Raw genomic sequence first — 22477 nt, forward strand, 5'->3', positions numbered from 1 at the left:
GTTCAGTGAAACACGTTAACCTGGAAACCTGCATCTGAGCGATCTCTTTCAGAACATCTCTTTGTAGATTCAGAACAACATTACTCCTATACCTTTGCTTGGTTACCCCGGAAACGTTATTCTGCACAATTCATCTGGGAACGGTATCATCCAAATTATCTGGGTTTCCCAGTACACATAGTACATGTTGTTATTTTTGGTTACATGTTCCTGAACTCATGTTCTACCATGTTACTTCCTACTCAGATCTCTGAAAGTTGCTTCGCATATTTGCGTCCCTTTGTCGTGCCAGAATATGATGATCTCGAGTTCTGATTTCAGTTTAGCCCTGATTACGATCCTTGGTTCCTCAGCATCATATATAGGCTGACGCGCCGTGATATAACTGAAACTTTCAAAGTTTTATCCTCTATACAAGTTTGGCAGAAAGGACACAATCTCATTGGCTTCGGTATAGAACGATGTCGTCCAATGTTAATCATTATTTCAGACAATCCATGTTATGCGCAGAGATTTGCATGTTATAACATTTAAATACAATTCAGGTTCAATCAACGATTTAAAATTTCTATACATGACATATCTTGAACTGTGGCCAAGTGTCGATCTCCAATCCTGCTGAAACATTTCTAGTGACTTTCGATGAAATAATCTTTAAAAAATCATGTTTATTACCGACACCTTGATACAACTGCACATAACCGAAACCGTGATAAAATAGCATATATCGAATATTTGATGCCCATATTGTGTACCCATGATTGTCCAGATTAAGTAGCATTTTGTATGCTTTTCTAGGCAGGCGGTCTTCGTGTATTTCTCAAATTTTAAACCAGTATTTTCAACAACGAATATTTGCATTAATGTACATCGGATATCTTCCACATTCGCCATAAACCATACAGTTTAGAGTGTTTATTCCTGTCTTCAAAAACTTTTTACATGCATACAAATGTATTTTCTCTATTGGTTCATAATTTTTAAAACCCCAAAGTTCTGAGCCGTATAATAGCTTAAAATACACTCTAGGTGGAACAGGTTCTAATTTAGATACAGTGGTAAGTATCATGACCATTGCTTTCTTGGCCCTTACAGCTAAATTGTGGACAGTTTTTCCTAAATTCAAAGTCTTAGTAAATAAAATACACAGGTATTTATATTCATCTGCAAGAGGTGAGGTGAGGTGAAATTGGGTTTAACGTCGCGTCCAAGATTCATCTGCAAGACTAACTTGGATGTTTTTGTAAAACCAGTTTTCGGACTTCGCGAGTTGACCACCTCTCCTAAACACAACAACATTTTTTTTATCTAGGTTTTTGGGTCCAAACAATAACATCATCATAAACGCTATATCGGAGTTCAAGTAAAAGGTAATCATCGAGCGTCTATTGAAGGTTTGGCTTATTCTCATAACGAGGCTAACACTGTCTTCGTGTTCAGAAAGGTTAGGTATTGTGACATATGTAGGTCACGAGTTACTTCAGGTCCTCCAGTCTTTGAATATAGTTCGATGGCTTCCTTTAATAAGGTTTCACTGTTGCGATTTTATTAGATTTTGTTTTTTTTGTTTTTCGTTAGTGGATGAATGGTATAATATGAAGGGGGAAATTAGGAACTTTGTAAAGTGAAACAAACCAGCGAAGAAAACGCACACGTTATTTATCAGAGAGCAGGTGGGAGGGCCGACCAACGTATGTGAACACAGGAGGGTACCGTTCTACTTTCAATGTGTATTACGTCGATATTTTTGAAAATATCTAAATAAAAAAAATCCATCATGCAGTGTTGTCTTCAGATGAAGGGGGCTTGAATTATATTTTGGCATGAAACACTTTTCATTTCTCTTTGATGTCTCAGTACTGTTGACAAACGTATCTGACCTCGTTGGAAGCATAATTTGTGCCAGTAGTGTGAACTACTGCCTTTGTTGTCTGTCTCAAGAGAATGGGGGTTGGGGTGGGATAACAAGTATGCCGCATTATTCAGGGGTAGAAACTAACATTTTTCGTCCACTAGTCCTCATAATGATAACACGTAGCAAAAGCCATATAAAGGGCAAGTTTCTACTAGTCCTCGTGATACCTTAAACATTGGGCAGTTTGGCAATGACTACAGGAATCGTGCCAATTTCTAACGCTGTTATTAGAGTCACGACAGTCGCATCGCTACCATCGCACCTCATCAACCATGCCAGGATCCGCGTATCGTTTTCAAATATCAGATTCGCCTCGGTCAAGATTATTGGGTTTGTCAGCATCACACCTGAAAGAAAGGGTTTTTCTCTCATTTACCTTCACTCAAGCGGAGTTTTCACTGCTTTTCACACAAGATCACATGTCAGAATGACCTAATTGTCTTTGGATATATGTACAAAGTTGCGTTCCTTGGTCATGCAGGTCGTGGGTTTGAATCCCACTCATGACCCTGAGGAGTTGTGGGAGTTCCCCTTCCAATTCGTGTACCCGTCGTGAGGTAACTGAAATAGTGTTTAAATCTGTGACTTTCTTTCATAAGTGTTCAAAACATTCATTCATTCTTGCTCAAACAACAAGTGGGAAACAAAATGCACCTTGATTTAAATATACTGATAGAAAGAAATAAGAGAGCATATAAATATTGCGATTATGACAACTGATGTGTTCGGTGTGAACACAGGCTTTGTACAAAATTTCATTTACAGTTCAGAACAAGAAGGCATTTCACTTGATGTAACAAACAACACCACTGCATATGAAAATAGTATGCTTCAGGTCCTGTCTTTCAATTTGAAGCAGCCGATCATGTTAAGGTGTATAATTAATTCTATGGTCACTGGTAACACATAGATTATATACAAGTTCGTTTCTTTGAGGTTTTTACAATTATTTCACGAAGTGTGAACATATTTATACACTTTGGGGTAATTTAGTGTAGTTGGAGATAAGTTAAATCATTCTTAGCTTTTTTAAGGCACATTATCCCTTTGCGTGACCTTTTCAAGGTAGCATATAAATTCATGGCCGTCAATAGTCTGGGGAAGCACGATACATCCTATGAACAAATACAATTGGAAGACCTCTTGTGTTGTCTCTGGCATGTCAAGTACATGCCAAAGTCAATAACAAGCACGCTTCCCTTTGTAGCTGTTCTCTCTTTTCTTGCTGTCAGTATATCGCCAAATTCGGAGTCATTGGATTTCTTGACACGTCATAACAGTTTCTTGTGTGTCAATTCATAATGTGGGTGTTGTTTCTCCCCTTTTATTTTTTCAACAGAAAGTTTCAGCTCACAATAATTTTGCCATTTTGTTTTTACCTTTGATACATGAAAACTTCATCTTAATGGAATCTATATTGGTCATTGTAAATACTTCATGTAACTGTGATAACAATAAATTTAGTTTCATTATAGACTGTTTTTATTGTTTTGATGTTGACATTGTGGACAAACTCCAAAGGGTCTGAATAAAAACAACAGCAGGTACATGATTCGTGTCCAGGACGACTTTGATATCCCATTGTTGTCATGACAACGCACTGTCTGTCTTTGATGTGTAGACGTACAACCATGTTGAAATCGGGTTCGCACCTGGGGTTCTGGTGTCATTGGGTGAGTGGGCTGGGTCTAACGCCGCTTTGAACGGTGTAAATCAACTTTACAATAAGGTCTCACTTATCCATTTTACAAACAGCTGACTTAGCAAAATGGTGTCAGCGATGCCTTCGGGTACATAAAATGTTGATTGTAAAGCTGCACCAACATGATTAGCCAAACTCGAATTAATGTTCATTTCACAAAATGAATGGAGTTGTTTCTGTTCATGTTCAAGTTTTTATCTTGGTACAAAACAAATTTATCATACTGCACACCTAATCATAGTGCAGATATTTCTTATGCAAGCAAGATCATCAATAATTGGAGATACAAAATGGCGGTTGGTATGTTGCAAATGTAATGCCAACAGTACAACATTTCGGCAATTCGAGCGGGGAACACTAGAAAGGTGTCTCAAATGTTAGCGGAGTAGGGCTGGGACGAGTCCAAATTTACTACCCGGGTACCAACCCACTATTACCCGATCCTACCCGGGACACACACTGTACGTCTCAGGAGATGTCTCATGTACTAAACAATCTGGTCATTCACACACTGAAGTAGAATTTAGTTATATCTCTTTTCAACCATATTAAAAATCAGAAGGAATGGTTGCAGAGTCAGAAAGAATGCGAACATTAGTGACTTGTAGTGTAACCATAGAGTTCTAGATAATTTTTGTCATCAAACAATATATCACGTGACTTACCACGGGTCCGGGTAGTCCTGTGGGTACCCGGGTCCTACTCATTACCCACCCGACCCGGGTACCCGAGTTACCCGTCCCAGCCCTATAGCGAGTATATTGAGAATAATAGAATGGGTCTCAGGCAATCAGAATCCATCATTCACGTGTAAGGTAAGATGAATATATTTATCATACTTTTATCAATGACACTAGGCATTTTGTGTGTGCCAGAGAGCCAACATAGAGCCGGTTGATAACCAGCCCCGTATTATATCCCTGTCGCGCTGACATAGCTGGTTAATGCATGGGCGGTCAATATCAGACCCATGATAGGAACAACCATGAAGTGTTTTTCATTTTTCTATTCCTGTTACCAGCATGCATACTTCAACACAAGGTAGACTGCTTCAGGAGACTGGTCAAATGGTTCTCTCTCTGACATAACATTATTATTATACACATGGAACATACAGATATTCTTGAACTAACATCAACAATCAAGATTATGTCTTCAGATGTCAAATTGAACCTTTATTTATAGATCTAGATCTAAATTTTTGAAACACCATAAACACAAGTACCAACATTATACTAAATAGAATCTTGGCATGTAATGAGTATCAGAGCTACCACTATTCCTATAAAACAATGGAAATCAGCTGATACATAAAAAAACCATTTTTATTCAAGATTTGTATTACAGATTTTTACAAACCTAACTGCAATTATTTTCTAAGAAATTGTAACAATGACAAATCAACATTTCCCAAAGTGAAAAGAAGGAACAAGGTTTCTCTTAATCATGAGTAAGTGAATTATAGTCACGTACTGAGGTCAGCGATATTACAGCAGGAAAATACTCAACTCTGGAACTGATAAACCAGTGGTTGATGGCATGAGCAACTGTACATGCTGAATGGTGTCATGTCATCCAGGGTCCAACTCCATTAAGCATTTATGGTGCTGTGACATTTGTAAGCCTATGATAAACTATAGAGCTACTATAGTTTGAAATGCTGCAAACATTTTGTGAATCTGTTCCCAGGGCATTAGCTGCTTCGTGTCCGACATGACAAGCACTGGATACTAACATGAAGTCACCTATTGTGTGCCTGAATCTGTAAGGTGCATTATCTCTAAAGAAAGTCCTCAACAACCATGGACATGACACTGTTTCCATCTGTTACTTCCAGTGCTGTCGATCAACATGACCCCATGATGAATGTTGAATGATGAGTAGGTCTTGAATTTTTCACCGGCAATTGGGAGGATCGCGATACTTTGTGCCACCATATTGAGACTTGGTGCCACCATATGAGTATCAAAAGTTCAACATGTAGCCATGAATCTATGCAAACTGATATAAAATTGTGCATGTTACAGGTTATGAAAATACTTTTTATCTGACATTAAATGGAAGGTACAAAATTATTAAAGCCAATGCTAGTTTAATTGATGCAGGTCGATAAAATATGTTTTGATTGAGTTATTAGCCATTTTCTTTGATGGCTTGCAGACATTACAAGTGTTGTGGGTATGTATTGCATCATGTGCCCCACCATAGCTGTGTTGTGATGGAGTTAATCATTACAGCCCTAATGATGCAGCACACTGTTGTCCATGATGATGTTGACTGTTGATGATGCAGTTCAATCTGTGGAAGCTTTGCGGTACCAGAAGCGTGCTCTGTAGTCATCAGAACACGTGACGAAGGCCGGCCCAGTCGGAGAGTGGACGATACTGCGTACCACACCGTTGTGACCTTGAACAGGGACAAACATACACTATCATCATTCTTATCATGAACTTTATTAACCACAAACTGATTAAACTGATATTAATACAATCATATGGCTATGTGTGAGTGAGCGAGTATGGTTTTACACCGCTTTTAGCAATATTCCAGCAATATCACGGCCGGGGACACCAGATATGGGCTTCACACATTGTACCCATGTCGGGAGTCGAACCCGGGTCTTCGGCGTGACGAGTGAACGCTTTAACCACTAGGCTACCAGACCGCCCCTATAGTGCTATGACCTCACCCAGACAGGTACACTGCAACATGTGCGGTGACATCATTCATTTGAAGTATGTCACTCCTCCAATTCACCTTTGCTGGACTTATATGTGACATGTTATAAAACGGGAATTGATACATTTCTTGTTTGATATATATATCAGACCCTTGTAGATCTGGGGTAGAATAGACCATGCTTGCCGTAAAAGGCGACTATGCTTGTCGTAAGAGGTGACTAACGGGATCGGATGGTCAGGCTCGCTGACTTGGTTGATACATGTCATTGATCCCAATTGCGTGGATCGATGCTCATGATGTCAAACACTGGATTGTCTGGTCCAGATTCTATTATTTACAGATCGTCATCATAAAGTTGGAATATTGCTGAGTGCGGCATTAAACAACAAACAAATAAATGATATATATTGCTGTTTTTTTTGGATAATTTGACTTTCAGTCTATCATTCTCAACTGCACTGCTATATATTGGTAATAGGCTAGCTGAAGCATATCGTTAAAGGACCCTGATACACAACAGGTCTTATTTATACACACAAGGCAAGCATGGATCACCCCAAGGAAACAAGCATGGGGTACAGAAGACCTCTTCTGCCCTGGATCACCACAAGGAAACAAGCATGGGGTACTGAAGACCTCTTCTGCCCTGGAACCCCACAAGGAGACATGCATGGGGTACTGGGGACCTCTTCTGCCCTGGAACCCCACAAGGAGACAAACATGGGGTACTAGGGACCTCTTCTGCCCTGGATCACCACAAGGAGACAAGCATGGGGTACTGAAGACCTCTTCTGCCCTGGAACCCCACAAGGAGACAAGCATAGGGTACTGAAGACCTCTTCTTTACTGGAACCCCACAAGGAGACAAGCATAGGGTACTGAAGACCTCTTCTGCCCTGGACCCCCACAAGGAGACAAGCATGGAATACAAGGGACCCTAGTCTGCCATGGATCCTGTCTGGAATAAGAAGATATGCTCACCGAGAGAAAGGAGTTTCTGTCGTTCCGCATTGCGCGAGTCCCAGCAGCACAGACTTGTCGTCTTCTCATCAGGGAACAACACTGTAAAACAAAACACTTATGTCAGATGTAGGTTTAAGAAACTTACAAATCAGGACTAAAATTGGTAAAAAGCTATACTTAAGCTCAATTTAAAGAAACGACTGACGAAGTTAGTGAAACAAAAGTTTTACACTGGTCCAACTGATAGTCCTTAATGTGGTGTAAGACGAACAAAGTGGCTGTCACACGACACATGTGGGGACCTACCATAGTCCTCGGTATGGTTGAAGACGGACTGAGTGACTGTCACATGACACATGTGGGGACCTACCGTAGTCCTCGGTATGGTTGAAGACGGACTGAGTGACTGTCACATGACACATGTGGGGACCTACCATAGTCCTTGGTGTGGTTGAAGACGGACTGAGTGACTGTCACATGACACATGTGGGGACCTACCATAGTCCTCTGTATGGTTGAAGACGGGCTAAGTGACTGTCACATGACACATGTGGGGACCTACCGTAGTCCTCGGTGGGGTTGAAGAAGGACTGAGTGACTGTCACACGACACATGTGGGAACCTACCGTAGTCCTCGGTGTGGTTGAAGACGGACTGAGTGACTGTCACATGACACATGTGGGGACCTACCGTAGTCCTCGGTGTGGTTGAAGACGGACTGAGTGACTGTCACATGACACATGTGGGGACCTACCGTAGTCCTCGGTGTGGTTGAAGACAGACTGTGTGCGATGCTCCTGCTTCCCCGTGGCACCGGCGCCGGTGTACATGATGAGGCAGCGGTTGGTGGACAACTCCCACAGCTTCACCAGCGAGTCCTTGCCACTCGACAAAATGTACTGTGGAGATACATACTATGAGTTACATGTGCCAATCACTATTTAACAATGTACAGGATTTGACAAGCTGAATGGACATGTACACCATGATAAAATCAATGAGGTACTGCATTCACTGGGAAACTTTTATTCCCCGGAATCTCAGGGATTCTTCCCTGGAGAAAAGGATGCGATTCTGCATTTACTTGCAACATATTCTTCCCTGGAATCCTAAGGAGACGAACATCAAAACATTGTTAATAATTCTAATAATACTACCTGTATTACATCATTGGCATTGATCCTGTATTTTGGTTGCAACCACACCATAACTGAATCTGAACTATCACTATCAACTACACCTAACTAGTTGTTCCCGTATAAGCACACGTCGCCTTCAGCTCTTCAGTGCGCAAAGGCGGGAAAACCTCACTTCTTTCCTGTGTGTGCTGGAGACAACACCTGAGGCTTAGCTTACTCTTGCACTCGGTTATGTGGCCACACTGTTTTAACTGGTACCATAATCAGTACTTAGTATCAGTATCATGCATTATTACTGGCTGGTTATGTTAGTATTTTCTGGGGTTGGTGTCAGTGGTTTTTTTTACTGTTATGGTTTTCATCTGTCCCCTCCCCTACGTGTCAGAAAGGCATAATTACGGCTTGAAGTGCCGAGATTACTTATGTATGGTGGAGTCCTAGTGCAAGTTTTGCAGTCCCCTCTCAAGAATGGCTTCTAGAAGCTAGATGTCTCCACTAAAGCCAATTGTAAGGAAGGTGCTAAGAAGAAAGGCAAAAGCAATCATGTCCCTGCCTGATGCATGGACTCCCAAGACCACAGCACCGATCCCGACACCTACTTCCCCAACAAGAGTTCTGGGATTCCATATTGACTGGAACACTGCTATGCCCTGGAATCCCCAGGCAGACATCGGTAATGGTCTATGAAATCATTACATACCTTGGAATTTCTGGCGAATGTGACTGAGCAGACTTCATGTCCGTCGTGAGCGTTCTTGAAGGTGTTGATGCAACGGTGACTGACACCGTCCCACACCTTGATGCTGCCATCTTTGGAGCAGGTGGTGAACAGATTGGCATTGGGGCTCCAGTTGACCTGAATGATAAGTGAAGTGAAGTGAAGTGAGTGTGGCTTTACGCCGCTTTTAGCAATATTCCAGCAATATCACAGCCAGGGACACCAGAAATGGGCTTCACACATTGTACCCATGTCGGGAATCGAACCCGGGTCTTCGGCGTGACGAGCTAAAGCTTTAACCACTAGGCTACCCGACCGCCCCTACCTGAATGATGAGTCAGAGAGGTGACACATAGCGCTGGGATTGCTTAACAAAATTTGAGTGTAGAAATTGATGAATCAACAGCCTTTAAAATTCCCGTTAGTGCGCTTGATCGAGACTGCTGAGGGCATGTAAACCTGAAATGATGGTAGTCCGCCATGACCAGTTGCATTGAGGCTTATACATTCTGAACCAGTTCTCAATGCTTGAATTTTGCTAAAAACTTAATAAAATGAAATGTAAACATAGTAAACCGTTTTGTCTTGTAAAACCCAGGACCACCTCCTGATGAAACAAGGCTGTACCAACATGACCAATGCTTTAATTTAAGCTGTCAGCAAATGAAACAACTCGTAACACATATTATTAACCCCTGGTTTGCCTATCCCAGACTCAGGCAGCTGTGATACAGCTGGAATACAGGCTCACTTTCCCATCACATGGACATACTGAACACTATGGCATGTACATGTATCATTTATCACAGTGAGTGAGTGCGAGAGAATGACTGCTTTTAGCAATATTCCAGCAATATCACGGCGGGGGACAACAGAAATGGGCTTCACGCATTGTTCCCACATTTATCACAGAATAAGATATTCAAGGAGGAGTGAAACTGACTAAGGACACTTACAGATGTGACTGGTCCTTCATGCTGCCCGCTTGGGTCGTGTGACACAAAACACTGGAATGTATTGACGTCGTAAAGCCGTACTGAAACAGTTGATAATGCATTAAGTAGTCACTCTAAAGGGATGTAACTATGTCCCTCCAAACATATATTGCATGTGACAAAACATAATGTGCCTGCATCTGCATTTTTGTCGAATGTTCACATTCTGTTTTTCAAAAAGCTTAAAAAGGAGAAATTCTTAATGAATAAGCATGGGTTGCTGAAGGCCAATTCTAATTCGGAGCCTCGGAGGCATCATTATAACCAAGGACGCCCCATGACTTACAAGTGGGATGCTCGGTGCCAACAAGCACATAGTCTCCTGATGGATGGAAGTTGATACACCGCACTTTGGCTGCTTCCTGGAATTTAGGAGAGAACACATGTTGTGATGCAGACCTTTGATGTCATCTGAACGTTTCAAGGAACATGAATACCTACTTTGTTAATACTACATGGACTGGAGTATTCATGACATTAGTATATTTATCCTGACACAACACGTTATGTATTTCCTACTGAACTTGGATGATATATCACAGAAACCTAAAATATGCCTCTTTCTCCTCTGAGGCATCCTCAGCCCTTGGTTACCAAGTCATATGAAATCTGATTACATACTCAAGATGACACTGAAACGACTTTGTTGAAATCATGGAGCAAAAACAGCTTACTCCAGCGTGATTGTTATTGTATTCAACCCTACAAACAGTTGCGTCTCGTTACCTGGAGTCTTCCATGTACCCTACCTGCATACTCTTGTAAGCTTTCTTCACCGAGGGCTTGGAGAACTCAAAGAATCGGATGCTGAAGTCGGTGCTCCCTGACGCCAGGATCTGGTGGAAAGGATGGAAGTCCAGGCATGTCACCTCCTGGAAAGGAAGTCAACCAGTCAGCAACGGGGACACATTGTGTGTCGTCTTCATCCAAGATAACCCACACATAAACCAGGATAGTATGAACCATGATCGTCTGAACATAGTTGCTCTGAACAGTAAGTCTGATCTAAGTAAATCTGGACCATGTTAATCTGATCTCAGTGAGTCTCAACCATTTTAGTCTCAACCTGTTTAGTAAATGTCAGCTTAACGTTAAAACACAAAGTAATGCAGATCTTGGATGTTTTCCACTTGAGCACAGGTATGGCGCTGACAAACCAGAAACACAAAACGAAGGCGAATCTTTAGTTCTAATAACCTGTCGACAATGGTTAGACATGAGGGTAAATTCTTACTCCACTGTGATCATATAGTGTTCTGATGACGGGATGATTCTCCATCTGCTGTTGAGGAGTTTCCATGGCAATGATTTCTGCAGGAGTTGCACTTTTGGCCAACATTCTCTCTACGTCCAGGATCTATGACAGATGCATGGCACAAGTTACACACAGTTTTGTTAACCAATATACCTTCTTTTCCAAAAAAGCAAAGGTACATAACTAGGACACAGTAAAACACAGATCAGCATCACAAAAAACATCACTTGAAATTTTATGAGGGCTTCAGGCATTTTCTAATATAACTGCAAACAAATGCTTAACTATAAATTTATTACCCCTTTTGACAAAGGTAACCATTCTTTTCAAACATAATCACAGTACTGTTTATCCTTGCAATAAAGTTCTCAACACATTTTTCAATACTGTATGTGTCTGTGATGTTTTTAATATTATATATACCGGGGTAAAGCCAATGTGCTACCTTCGTGCTAGATGTGTAGACATGTCTCCTTGTAATGAGTAAAATATGAGTTAGTAATTTATATTGGGATTGAAACCCAAATAGAATTGTACTGTTATCTAAGATGGTGTTATTTTCAAGGTGTATCTGGTAAAGATACAAGACGGTGTTACAAACAGCTGTAAAAACTCTTCCTGACATGGACCCATCAGATCTTTGTAATTCTGTTAACTGCCATTAACTTGGGTAGATAAGTGCATTACAATGAATGAGTGAGTGAGTGAGTTTTAACAGTATTCCAGTTATATCGCAGCGTGTCAGCTTAATGTGGAAGGAAAGCCTGAAGTGATGCAGGTCTCAGGCGTTTACCACTTCGGTGAAACCCACGAGCACAGGTATGGTGCTTACAAACCTAGAAACATAATCAGGGCGAACTGGGATTCGAACCCACAATCATAGGTTTCTGGCGTGCCCAAGGGACGCAACTCTGCACAGCGAATCGCGGTGACTTAGATGACTGGGCCACCCGTGCCCAACATTACAATGAAGCATATGCAGACTAACCGGTGGTTAATCAGGTCAATGGTCTGCACAACAATCGACGGATGTTGTTTAACCCTGCAGTCAGCAATATTTCATCTGTATCACAGATGCGTGTAAATTATTAAGTCTGGACCAGGCATCCAAATGCCTGAAGACATGAGCAATGATCCACATCATCAGCCTGATCAGTTCATGATGATATGCAATGAGAATTTAGGAATAGTTGAGCACAAATAAAACCAGCATTCTTCTGAAAACTGATTAACAACTGTTTAAACAAACATGTCTAAATCACCTCTCTAAACCAAACAATCACTCAAAACTAAACACCTCTCAATCATTTCTCCAAACAAAACATCTCTCAACTGAACAGCTCTCAATCACCTCTCTAAACAAAACACCTCATAATCACCTCTCTAAACAGAACACCTCTACAACACCTCTCTAAACGAAACACCTTTCAACCACCTCTAAACTGAACACTCTCAATCACCTCTATAAACTAAAGATCTCTCAAAACTGAACACTTCCAATCACCTCCATAAACTAAACACCTCTAAAAACTGAACAACTCTTTTATAACCTCTCTAAACTGAACACCTCTCTAAGCTGAACACCTTTCAATCACAGCTCTCAATCACCTCTCTAAACTTAACATCTCTTTAAACTCTCAATCAGGACAGATGATCACGACTGAAATGGGTTCCAGTCGCATCCAATCCCAGTTGTTTTGCAAGTGGTGAAAGCTACGGCTATGTTGGGGTGTGACTGAGTGGATATTGGTTGTGTAGCTTTGTGCCGGCATAGTACAGAAGTACAGCAGTAGTGTTAACTTAGTTAACTGGTGAAGACATACACACCTTGATGGAGGCATCTTCAGACCCTGTAGCTATCAGCTGACCTGAGAGAATGCAGAGAAACAACATATTACAATGTTTGTAAGTTTACCCAACTATTCAAAGCCCAAGTAAAATATATTTTGCGTGTATGAGCCGTATCAGAATTGTGACAGTTTAACTCACAGCTGCTAATACAAATAATAGACATTCTACAGCAAATATGACTTTTATCAAGTCAAAGTAAGGCAGTTATGATATACCGTATTTGACGTAATAAGCGCCCAGGGCACTCTCAAAATTAGAAATAGGGGGCTCTTATTAGAATATTATTTTGGTGAAAAAAAACAGAGTTAAAGGATAAATTTCGTGATTTATGCTGACAGCCTGAAATGTTTATATACGACGGATATATTTTTGCAGAATTTAATTGCCCATAATTAAAGGTGCATATAACACACGAGTGCATATTATACGCGAATAAATAAGTTTTGTGTACATTGATCAATCGGAAGGGGTGCTAATTTGGATTGTTCACTAGCCAATATGTTAGCAAATATCGCCGTGGGCGCTTATTAGAGCAGGGCGCTTATTACGTCAAATACGGTATGTATCCTCTGTCAGCTAAGGTTTGTTTCAAGGCTTCAATAGCAGTATGTTATATGTTATTCAATATGTTTGTGGTTGCTGTGCATAGTTTGAGTTAGTGCTGTCACAGTATGTGGTAAAGAGGACCCTCTGGAATGGGGTAAACATCGGGACACACCATTTTGCCAAAATTTATGTAAACATTACCATGATTACTGAATGAAATATTGAATAAGATTAATAAAATATACCATGTAAGTCCAGATATACAACGAAAACTTTTCTTTATTACCAGATAGTGTAACCATGGCAACAAAATGATTTACTTGCGTAATTCAATACAGATTTGATATTCTATTGATCATGACGAGAAGATGTAGGAAGGCTGGTGGTCTGGATATACCATTTTGATACAAATTTCAATCTTAACATGTGTACCCATCCCCCTCCCTTTATCAATTTTGTAAGCACCCAGGATGCTAATTATGGCAAATATGGTATGTGAATAACTTATGGCAACAGTTGATAAGTGCAATAGTGGGGTGGACTTTGAACTGCAAGACAGCACACTTTTCATACATAATGTCTTTACTGGTTACATATATTGGCAATCGATAATCATTTTGAAGGTAAGTGAAGATCGATCATTAAACTGATTATTCGATCAATAGCTCCACTGTCTGACTGGCTGCCACATGGTTACATTTCTCTCACCTGTGTGATGGAAGGCCCCGGCTCTACATGGCCCCTTGTGAGCGGTCACGTAGCATGTCTCGTACAGTGCAGCCTCGGCAGAGATTGTCTGAACTGAAAACAACAGAGTGAGTAGGTAAGTAGAGTGTAACACTGCTTTCGCAAAATTCCAGCAATATCACAGCTGGGAATATAAGAAATTGGCTTCACACTGTACCCATGTGGGGAATTGAGCCTGGGTCAGTGGGTCAATGTGATATGAGTAAACACATTAAACACTGGGCTACACGACCGCCCAAAGAACAACAGAGAGTGATTTATAACAGCTTAGTCACCAGGATCACAGAATATCAGCTTGATGTGTTGGAAAGGCTACTGTGACGCAGACCATGCTTGTTTGTCACTACTTCTGTGGAACCCACCAGAAGATAATATGCTGATAAAGGGATCATAATTTGGGAGAATACAGTTTGAAACCAAGATCCTGGTATGGCGAAGGGAAGCAACTCCTCACAGTACAATGTGACATAGTTTACCACTAGTTAACCCATAGCCACTGAATACACGAAAGCAATTGCAATTTGAAGAAATTCACCAATTTCCAAAAGTGAATACTGAATGTAAATAATGTGCAGAGAGGAGGTGAGGTGAGGTGAAATGGGGTTTAACGTCGCGTCCAAGATTATTGCACTTATATAGCGACGTGCATGTGTGTGTGTGGCTGCTTGTACTAGTCCGGACTGATGCCGATTTATAGTGCTAGCACACTGTGATACCATGCCACAGTTTAACATGAATACCCCACTCAGACACAGTATACTGACTCCGAGCCGACCAGTCCTTGTTTTAGCCCCTTAATGCCGAGCGCCAGACAGGGTAACAACAAGTACCATCTTTAAACGTCTTTGGGTATGACGCGGCTGGGGATCGAACCCCGGACCTTCCACTCTCCAGGCGGACGCTCTACCATTAGACCATGGAGGCAGTCGTGCAGAGAGGAGTGTGAGCATGTTGTTTCACACTGCAGTAAGCAATGTTCCAGCCTGTATGCCAGCCAGTGAATCCTCAAGGCGCAATGACATTTGATTTTGTTGGTCTATGACAATTACAGATAATTTAGGTTTCTAAGTTCCATGAAACACGTATCTTTTTATATCATGTAATGGATACTGTTATTGATGCAATAAACGTATCTGATAAGCTTGGTACCACGATCCCAAACATGATCCCATGACAACCCCTACCACCTCATTCTTTTTCTCAGAGCTATCAGGCTAGAGGAACTGTGATGCAGGGATACACCATAACAGTCAGTCAGTCAGTCGGATGCAACAGTATGAAATTGGGTATAATATACATTACATATTTTCATGTATGACATCGTTTCATGAATGATGGGGAACCTGTGAATAGCGACCTATTCAGCAGAAAAGGTGAGCCAGCTTAGCATCTCTTTTAATGCTTTGTCAAAGCTATTAATCACACCTGAAGGATGTTGAAGCATGCTAAGATGCAAAAAGGAAAGATCGACAATATCCAGAAGAAGACCTACTAACCAATACTAAAACATCACGTGCACGAGGTGACCAGGTAAGGGCTTGGGACACACAGGTCGTTTTCAGTTGTGTTGAACCTCGGCTAACTTGAAGTATTTTCGCAAGTCTCTTCAACTTCGACACAACTGTGTTTGACTGTGTTTACAAAACTGAAACACACTTGTCTAATAATCTCTATATCTTATCACAGTCAAGTCTCATTAATCCGACAATAGGCTTTATCCGACACTAATGATGGGAACCGAATAAATCAATGCTATTTAGACCCATTAATCCGACAGTCTTGCACTCCGACTCTGACACACCTAATTTGCAACGAATTACTGAAATCACACATTAATCAGTCTCGTTAATCCGACACAGTAATCAGCGTACTCCAGGGTCATCTGCCCGTGTTTTGATGCGAGACGAATCAGCTGGTAGGTGCATATTACAATGGCTGCAGAGATAAACTTGCTAAACAATAAACAATTAATGCTTTAAATAAAGAAAACAGAATATATCACATGCTTAGATTACCTCATTCTTATTAAAATCAGATAAAGTTCTCGCTATCAACGAGGACATCCCATTACAGGTCACGTCAGAACAACTGTGACCTACTAATGAAATGACCAACAGGAAGTCGACGTTAGCCACATGGAAAGCAGCTTTCTTAAACTTTGGGGTACCAGTTTCAAAGTTGCAACTTCCATTCCAGACTATGCTTTTTAAAGTATTTTGAATAAGTCATACAGTCTGTAACAGTTGTTTTGTGTTAAACTTTAGAGGTTGCATGATTAGAAAACATATTCCGCCTACAATGTTACATAACAATATGAATATTTATTTATTTTTTTTGTATTTCGTGTTTGAATCCGTATCTATCGTGTAGTTGTCCGATTTTCAATCACGAACGTTGATACTACTTAATTTTGTTCATCCGACATACTCGTTAATCCAACATAATCATTTGCAACCATCGATGTCGGATTAATGGGACTTGACTGTATATTCATTCTAAAAACTTGAGAAACTCGGTAAATCCTGTAAAGAATCATGAGAAAAAGTATAGAATTCCTCACCCTCAGTCTCAAACTCCAGATCGATACCAGAACCAGGTGCAACCATTTCAGGATTCAGAGCACGGGATTCATTCTGATCTGGAATAGAACAGTTACCATGGTTATTAGTAAACACAGTGTAACAAATCTTTTCACAACATGTTTCACAAAACGTCACAACATCAGATGATTTGATGACGCTGGTGATTTTATGAGCGCTTCTGATAGGTAAGATTTTGTATTTGTATGATTTACAAAATGCTGGTGATCATGGTTAACAACATCTTAGCTGTATCATATTTCATATATATACAGTCTTGTAGCATGAAACTCTTATTGACAAATGGAATTTGGACCAAATTTTTCAGCTTTCGTGTTCTTTTGTTGTGTGAAATGTAGGCAAGTTATCAAACTGTATTGCAGTTGTATTGTATTGCTATGACAAGTACCTCTTGACCTTCATGCTTAATCTCCAATGCCTATATGTCCTGAAGACCGTATTCAAATTTTGTAATGAAATAGAAGAATGTCCTTTCAAAAGTTGATCAAATCCTGCAAATATCCTAAGATATATGTCTCCAGCAAACAACATGATTATGGACTTGGGTACCTGTGTCCCAAACATCCGACCAAGACTCATGTAATTGACTTGAACACAAAAGACATTTTCATTTCATCTTAGCCACATCAAAGTCAAAATGCATCGAGACACTCTATGATTTCCCTTCAATGTAATACATATGACAAAAATAGTATAAATGAAATGTCGACATCACTTACCAAATAAATGCTAGGAAGCGAACGGATATATCCCTGTGTTATGGGTTTTCGGACAATTAAGAAACATTTGTAGTTTTCTTGCTAATCACATGAACAACAGTAAAACATCTCAATCATTTATAAAAGACAACTTCATCTTAAGAACAGGTTATCATCTGAGTATTTACAATGTCTGTGTGACGCTACAACCCCTGATATAGCACAAATAATTGCGATAAACATGGTCATCCGAAAACCTATAGTACGACGATATGATACACTGGATAATTGAGGATGTGATAACATGGCCTCTCACCTTCCTCCACTTTGAGTCCCAACTTCATCAGCTGCAGCAGTCTGTCTGAGGGGGGACAGGCAGGGTGGGGCTTGATGACACTCGCAAACGTTGCTGCCAATTCCTTGTGCCCATCATAGATAAACTGGCTGAAATCAAACATTACAGGTGATGAGGTCCAAAATCAACACAAAATTTTAAGGCCTTAATCTCTACTGAGCATTTGTTGGTTCAAATGACATGTGTGAAAAGAGCAATGACTTCCTAATGGGGATGTAATTCTTGGCATTTTTGCCATAAAATTGATGCCACTACACATCGACTTGAAACAAAGTCTATCGTAAGTAAATGCCATATTTAGTTTCCAAAGTTACAATGTGCTGTTTGAAATGTGTACCTGTTGAGGTTGCCCCACGTTATTATGGAAGTAATATGAAAGTAGAGACCACATATTATGATCTCTGTCTGAAAACGTCACTGTACTGGAATTTGCAATCATTAAGTTGCAAAAAGTCGGGTCTTTTTCGATCAGTGCACTTGTTTTAGAATCTTGTTTACTGTCCTTCATCAATTCTTTTTAGTCAAAATGGTGGAGAAAAGATCACTAGGCTATACATCAATATTGCCATATTTTCAAGCTGACCGGCTGCCATGCTTTGTAAAAGTAGCTTCGAATAAACTTCAAATTAACGTAGACAATAACAGATTCGCATTAACAAAGGCATACAGAACTAGTAACTGTTCTTTAAAAAAACATGCATAATGTCACACCTGATAATCAATCTGTACAAGAGGTCTCTTTGTTTAACTTCTAATTCGCCGGTCTTCATTTCGCTCGTGTTGGGGATTCCCTGTACGACACACAGACGGAAGTATCCCTTGTTAACGCTATATTTTGTGAACCAGTTTAATGAACCGGTTTTAGTGTAAGAGCATGATTAACTTTAGGCATTTGAAAATATCGAAAAAGGCAAATAATAAATCACTGACCGTCATTTATATGAATAACCACCAGTTTATACACGCATAAAGCTTAGCTAAACATCTAGAATTAAATGTAAAGGAACTATTTCCTCTATCGCTCGGTGCGGACGAATACTGACACTTTTCTGAGCATACCGGTTTCTATTTTTAGAATTCATGAGGATTCCCCTGGATTCGGCCAGTGAAGAGCTGACGTGTTTGCAGCAGTTTGCACAACAGGTAAATTCATCCAGTTCAATATTTAAACTCATATTTCACATCATTTATGATACTTGGGGACTTATTTCACCCGTTTATGCAGCTGACAACAAAATCAAAGCTGACATTTAAATGAAAATAACGACTTTGTAGCCGCCACATAAGGTCAAACGTCATGCATGAATAATCAACAAAATTGCAGGTAAGCTTTATCCAGCATAAATTACCGTCACGGTCAACCGCGCACGACAGCGTTATCAGTATGTTCTTTGATACTTATGGTATTATTTGTTTGTAAAGTAATGCGTTTTAAGGCGGACAACGAATGCGACTTCGATATTCTGTCTGATTTCAATCTGCATATTCAACAGCTGTGCGGGAAATGCAGGTGCACAACTCAGGGCGTATTATTTCACTCAGAGTGACTAGAACAGGTTTGGACAGCTTTTGTGGTGAAATGTTATATTCATTCTCAAAACTGTCCTGTTATTCTGATAGTTAGTCTATTAGTGATGGAGACCAGGGTCACTTTATCAATTATTATTATCATATATGATAAAATTGTTCGTCTACCAGAGCATGCACACAATATATGTATGGCCTCATTCAATGCACATAATATGACCATGGCCACCAAAAATACCATTTTCTTTTTTAAAAAATGTTCCAAATGCTTCCAACTTCATTACAACTAAACTCGACGAAGCTATTTAATTAATTCAATTGATTACATGTAAGCATCTTTACTCTATTTTCTGTCCATTTTATGTTTGATTGATTTAATTTAAAACTGATACATTTGACAATTTCTTTCTTTATATATATATATCCAATAACTGAACACATTATTTTTTAAAGTGGTAGCAGCAGTATAATTCCTTGATTGGTTCTAAATGAATATGGTATACACAAATAGGTTTTTGTTACGGTTAGTCAGTAAAATTACAACTAAATCACAGCTGTCTCTATCACATCTATTGAGTATGAAATAAGACACACTTGTAGTCAATACTGAAGGCTACAGTAAAGGTACATGCCGTGGGCAAGGTCACAGCTGCATGCTGGGCTTTCCTGGTCATGCTGGGGTCAGTGATACATACAGAAGCATTAAACTTGTTAACCCCACAACTCACTCACACAAATAAAGACTACAAGTAAAATTTTATTTGTTCGTTTTATAAAGATAATGTTCTGTTGCAAGTCAAAGGTGGAGTTACCTGTCTGAAACAAATGCTGTCATGCATTCAGGAATTTTATCCAGGATTCTTAACTAAGTGCCTCTGGCACACAATTTGGGAAAATTCATTATTTTGCTAAAAATTGGGATTTAAAAAAAAAGGTACTTATTTTCTTAAATTTGGAGGTATTTTAACATTGTATTTTGAGATTGTAGTCAATGCAATTATCTAAAACTAAGCATTAAAACCTCTTCCTATTTATGTGTCCTGTTATGAGTGAAGGTTATCTCTACTTTGACAGTTTTGTTCACTGGTTATTAGTCATAAAAAGGGACAAGCATGGTCCCAGTCAGAGAGGATCCAAATGTACAGTGTCCTGTCTCTAGTCAGAAGCAGACAGAAGGAGGAATGATGTAAGGTGTCCAAGTCTTAAACAGATAGCTGGGTTTAGGGGGAAGGGGGTCCTTGCCCACTCGGCACAGTGTTGGCCCATCAGGCTGGGGGCCACCACTCCCAATCCCACAAAATAATATAAATTGTAGCAGGATCACAAGGGGTACATGGGGTTTTATGTGTCCCACGTTAGGTTTTGTACCACAAGCTGGAGGCGAGTGGTACAATACCCAATGAGGGGCACATAAAAAACCCAACCTCCTTTAAATAATATCTCAGTTCTTGCTACCTCGGAGAACTAAGATCTGATTTTAATGAGGTTGATCAAACCCTATGCTGCTATAACGAATTAATAGTACCAACATATTTTAATTTGACATTGTAAAAGATAGAAATTGAGCAGAGGTCAGCTTGGCAATTGACTTTCATTGATTCGGAAAAGGTGTGCAGCTTTTTGCTTGGAAGCAGGGTGTGAGGGATTTATTCTGTCTCAGAAATCCATGCACAGCCTGTCTAGCTCATGGCGGAGTATTAAGGATTTATTCACCTGTTGAGAAATTTATTTCCCTCCAAGGCGGGATAATAGTATTTTACCAAGATCACGTGGACCAATCAGTTCTCATCATTCGGACATGGAGGTATGATGAGCATTTTTTCACTTTCCCTGCTGACCCTGTTTTTTCGTTTCAAGCAATCTCATTAAAATCAGATCTAAGTTCTCGCTGCCGCGAAACAAAGATCTGAGGACATCCCATCACGGGTCATGTCAGAACGACCTTTTGCAAACTTTGACCGACCACTGAAACAAATAACAAGAAGTCGATATCAGCCAATGAGCTTTACAGCACTTGTTTCAACATGGCGACTTCCATTTCAGACTTCGCTTGAAAAATATGTTGACACAGTTCTCGATTATAATTTTGAAAACTGAACAGAAGAACAATCCAGGATGTCTATTACATGGATACGATTGTATGGCAGTGCTTCCCACGTACTGTGCAACACCTTCGTTCAAATGTTTATCCTACGGAAGCGAGAGACAGACGATAATTTTGACGGAATCAGTTGTACGGGCCGTAACCCCGTTTTAAAGTTTTCGAGGTTGCATGTTTGGAAAACACATTCCGACTGTCACTTTCATGTTTGGTAAGCGATGCTTTGATTGGTCGGATGAAGGGTCATTCTGATGTGACCCGTAATGGGATGTCCTCAGATCTTTGTTTAGCGATAGCGAGAACTAAGATCTGATTTTAATGAGATTGCATTTCAAGTTGCACCATAGCATTTATTAGCATCCCAGTAATGCCTGTAATTTTTGCCCCAAGGGTAGGGTGGGGGATGGGGTAGCCTCGTGATGGATACGGTCATGAGAGCCCATTCTTGGTGTCCCCCAATGAGATATTTGTTAAAGTAGAAGAAACCCAATTCCTTCACAAACAGACAGTACACGTTTGATGTTCCTGTACACCCAGTAAGTATCACCATGTTGGAACTTGCGACCACAAGCAGCTGATCCACACCTCAAGACACTAACATATAGCTACAACAGCAGGTTGTCAGAGAGATCTGTTCATTAGCTACGACAGCCAGGTCAAGGGAGAGATCTGTTCATTAGCTA

General features: G+C 40.2%; 2 protein-coding genes across 3 annotated transcripts in view; one reads left to right on the plus strand and one right to left on the minus strand.

Annotated features, from left to right (window-relative positions):
- Positions 1-4924: 4924 nt before the first annotated feature.
- On the minus strand, positions 4925-19031 carry LOC124116916 (cleavage stimulation factor subunit 1-like). Its single transcript, XM_046478550.2, has 13 exons — positions 18878-19031; positions 18128-18255; positions 17074-17151; positions 14475-14567; positions 13197-13237; positions 11349-11471; positions 10864-10986; positions 10401-10476; positions 10076-10155; positions 9102-9257; positions 8017-8161; positions 7281-7361; positions 4925-6023 (listed from the first exon to the last, which is right to left on the minus strand). The coding sequence occupies exons 1-13, from the start codon at positions 18934-18936 to the stop codon at positions 5911-5913; spliced, it is 1296 nt and encodes a 431-aa protein (XP_046334506.1). The 5' UTR covers positions 18937-19031; the 3' UTR covers positions 4925-5910.
- A 207-nt stretch (positions 19032-19238) lies between these two features.
- Positions 19239-22477, plus strand: part of LOC124116918 (E3 ubiquitin-protein ligase RGLG4-like) — a 40516-nt gene continuing 37277 nt past the window's right edge. Inside the window, exon 1 of one of the 2 annotated variants that reach the window (XM_046478552.2) lies at positions 19239-19309. The gene's annotated coding sequence lies outside the window, so the exon portion shown is untranslated. Of the gene's footprint in view, positions 19310-19361; positions 19491-22477 lie in introns of those variants that run through there. The other variant, XM_046478553.2, reaches the window with a different exon arrangement.

This window comes from Haliotis rufescens, unplaced genomic scaffold (assembly GCF_023055435.1).
Source record: "Haliotis rufescens isolate VD_foot unplaced genomic scaffold, xgHalRufe1.0.p SCAF_13, whole genome shotgun sequence".
In the NCBI taxonomy this organism is placed as follows: Eukaryota; Metazoa; Mollusca; class Gastropoda; order Lepetellida; family Haliotidae; genus Haliotis; species Haliotis rufescens.

Excerpts from the sequence above, each read along its gene's own strand:
- LOC124116916 (XM_046478550.2), bottom strand. The coding sequence starts at position 18,936 with ATGAAGACCGGCGAATTAGAAGTTAAACAAAGAGACCTCTTGTACAGA. Across the intron at positions 18,256-18,877 it reads TTGTACAGATTGATTATCAG|CCAGTTTATCTATGATGGGC; the intron begins GTGTGACATTAT and ends GTTTGATTTCAG. Across the intron at positions 13,238-14,474 it reads CGGGGCCTTCCATCACACAG|GTCAGCTGATAGCTACAGGG; the intron begins GTGAGAGAAATG and ends GCATTCTCTCAG.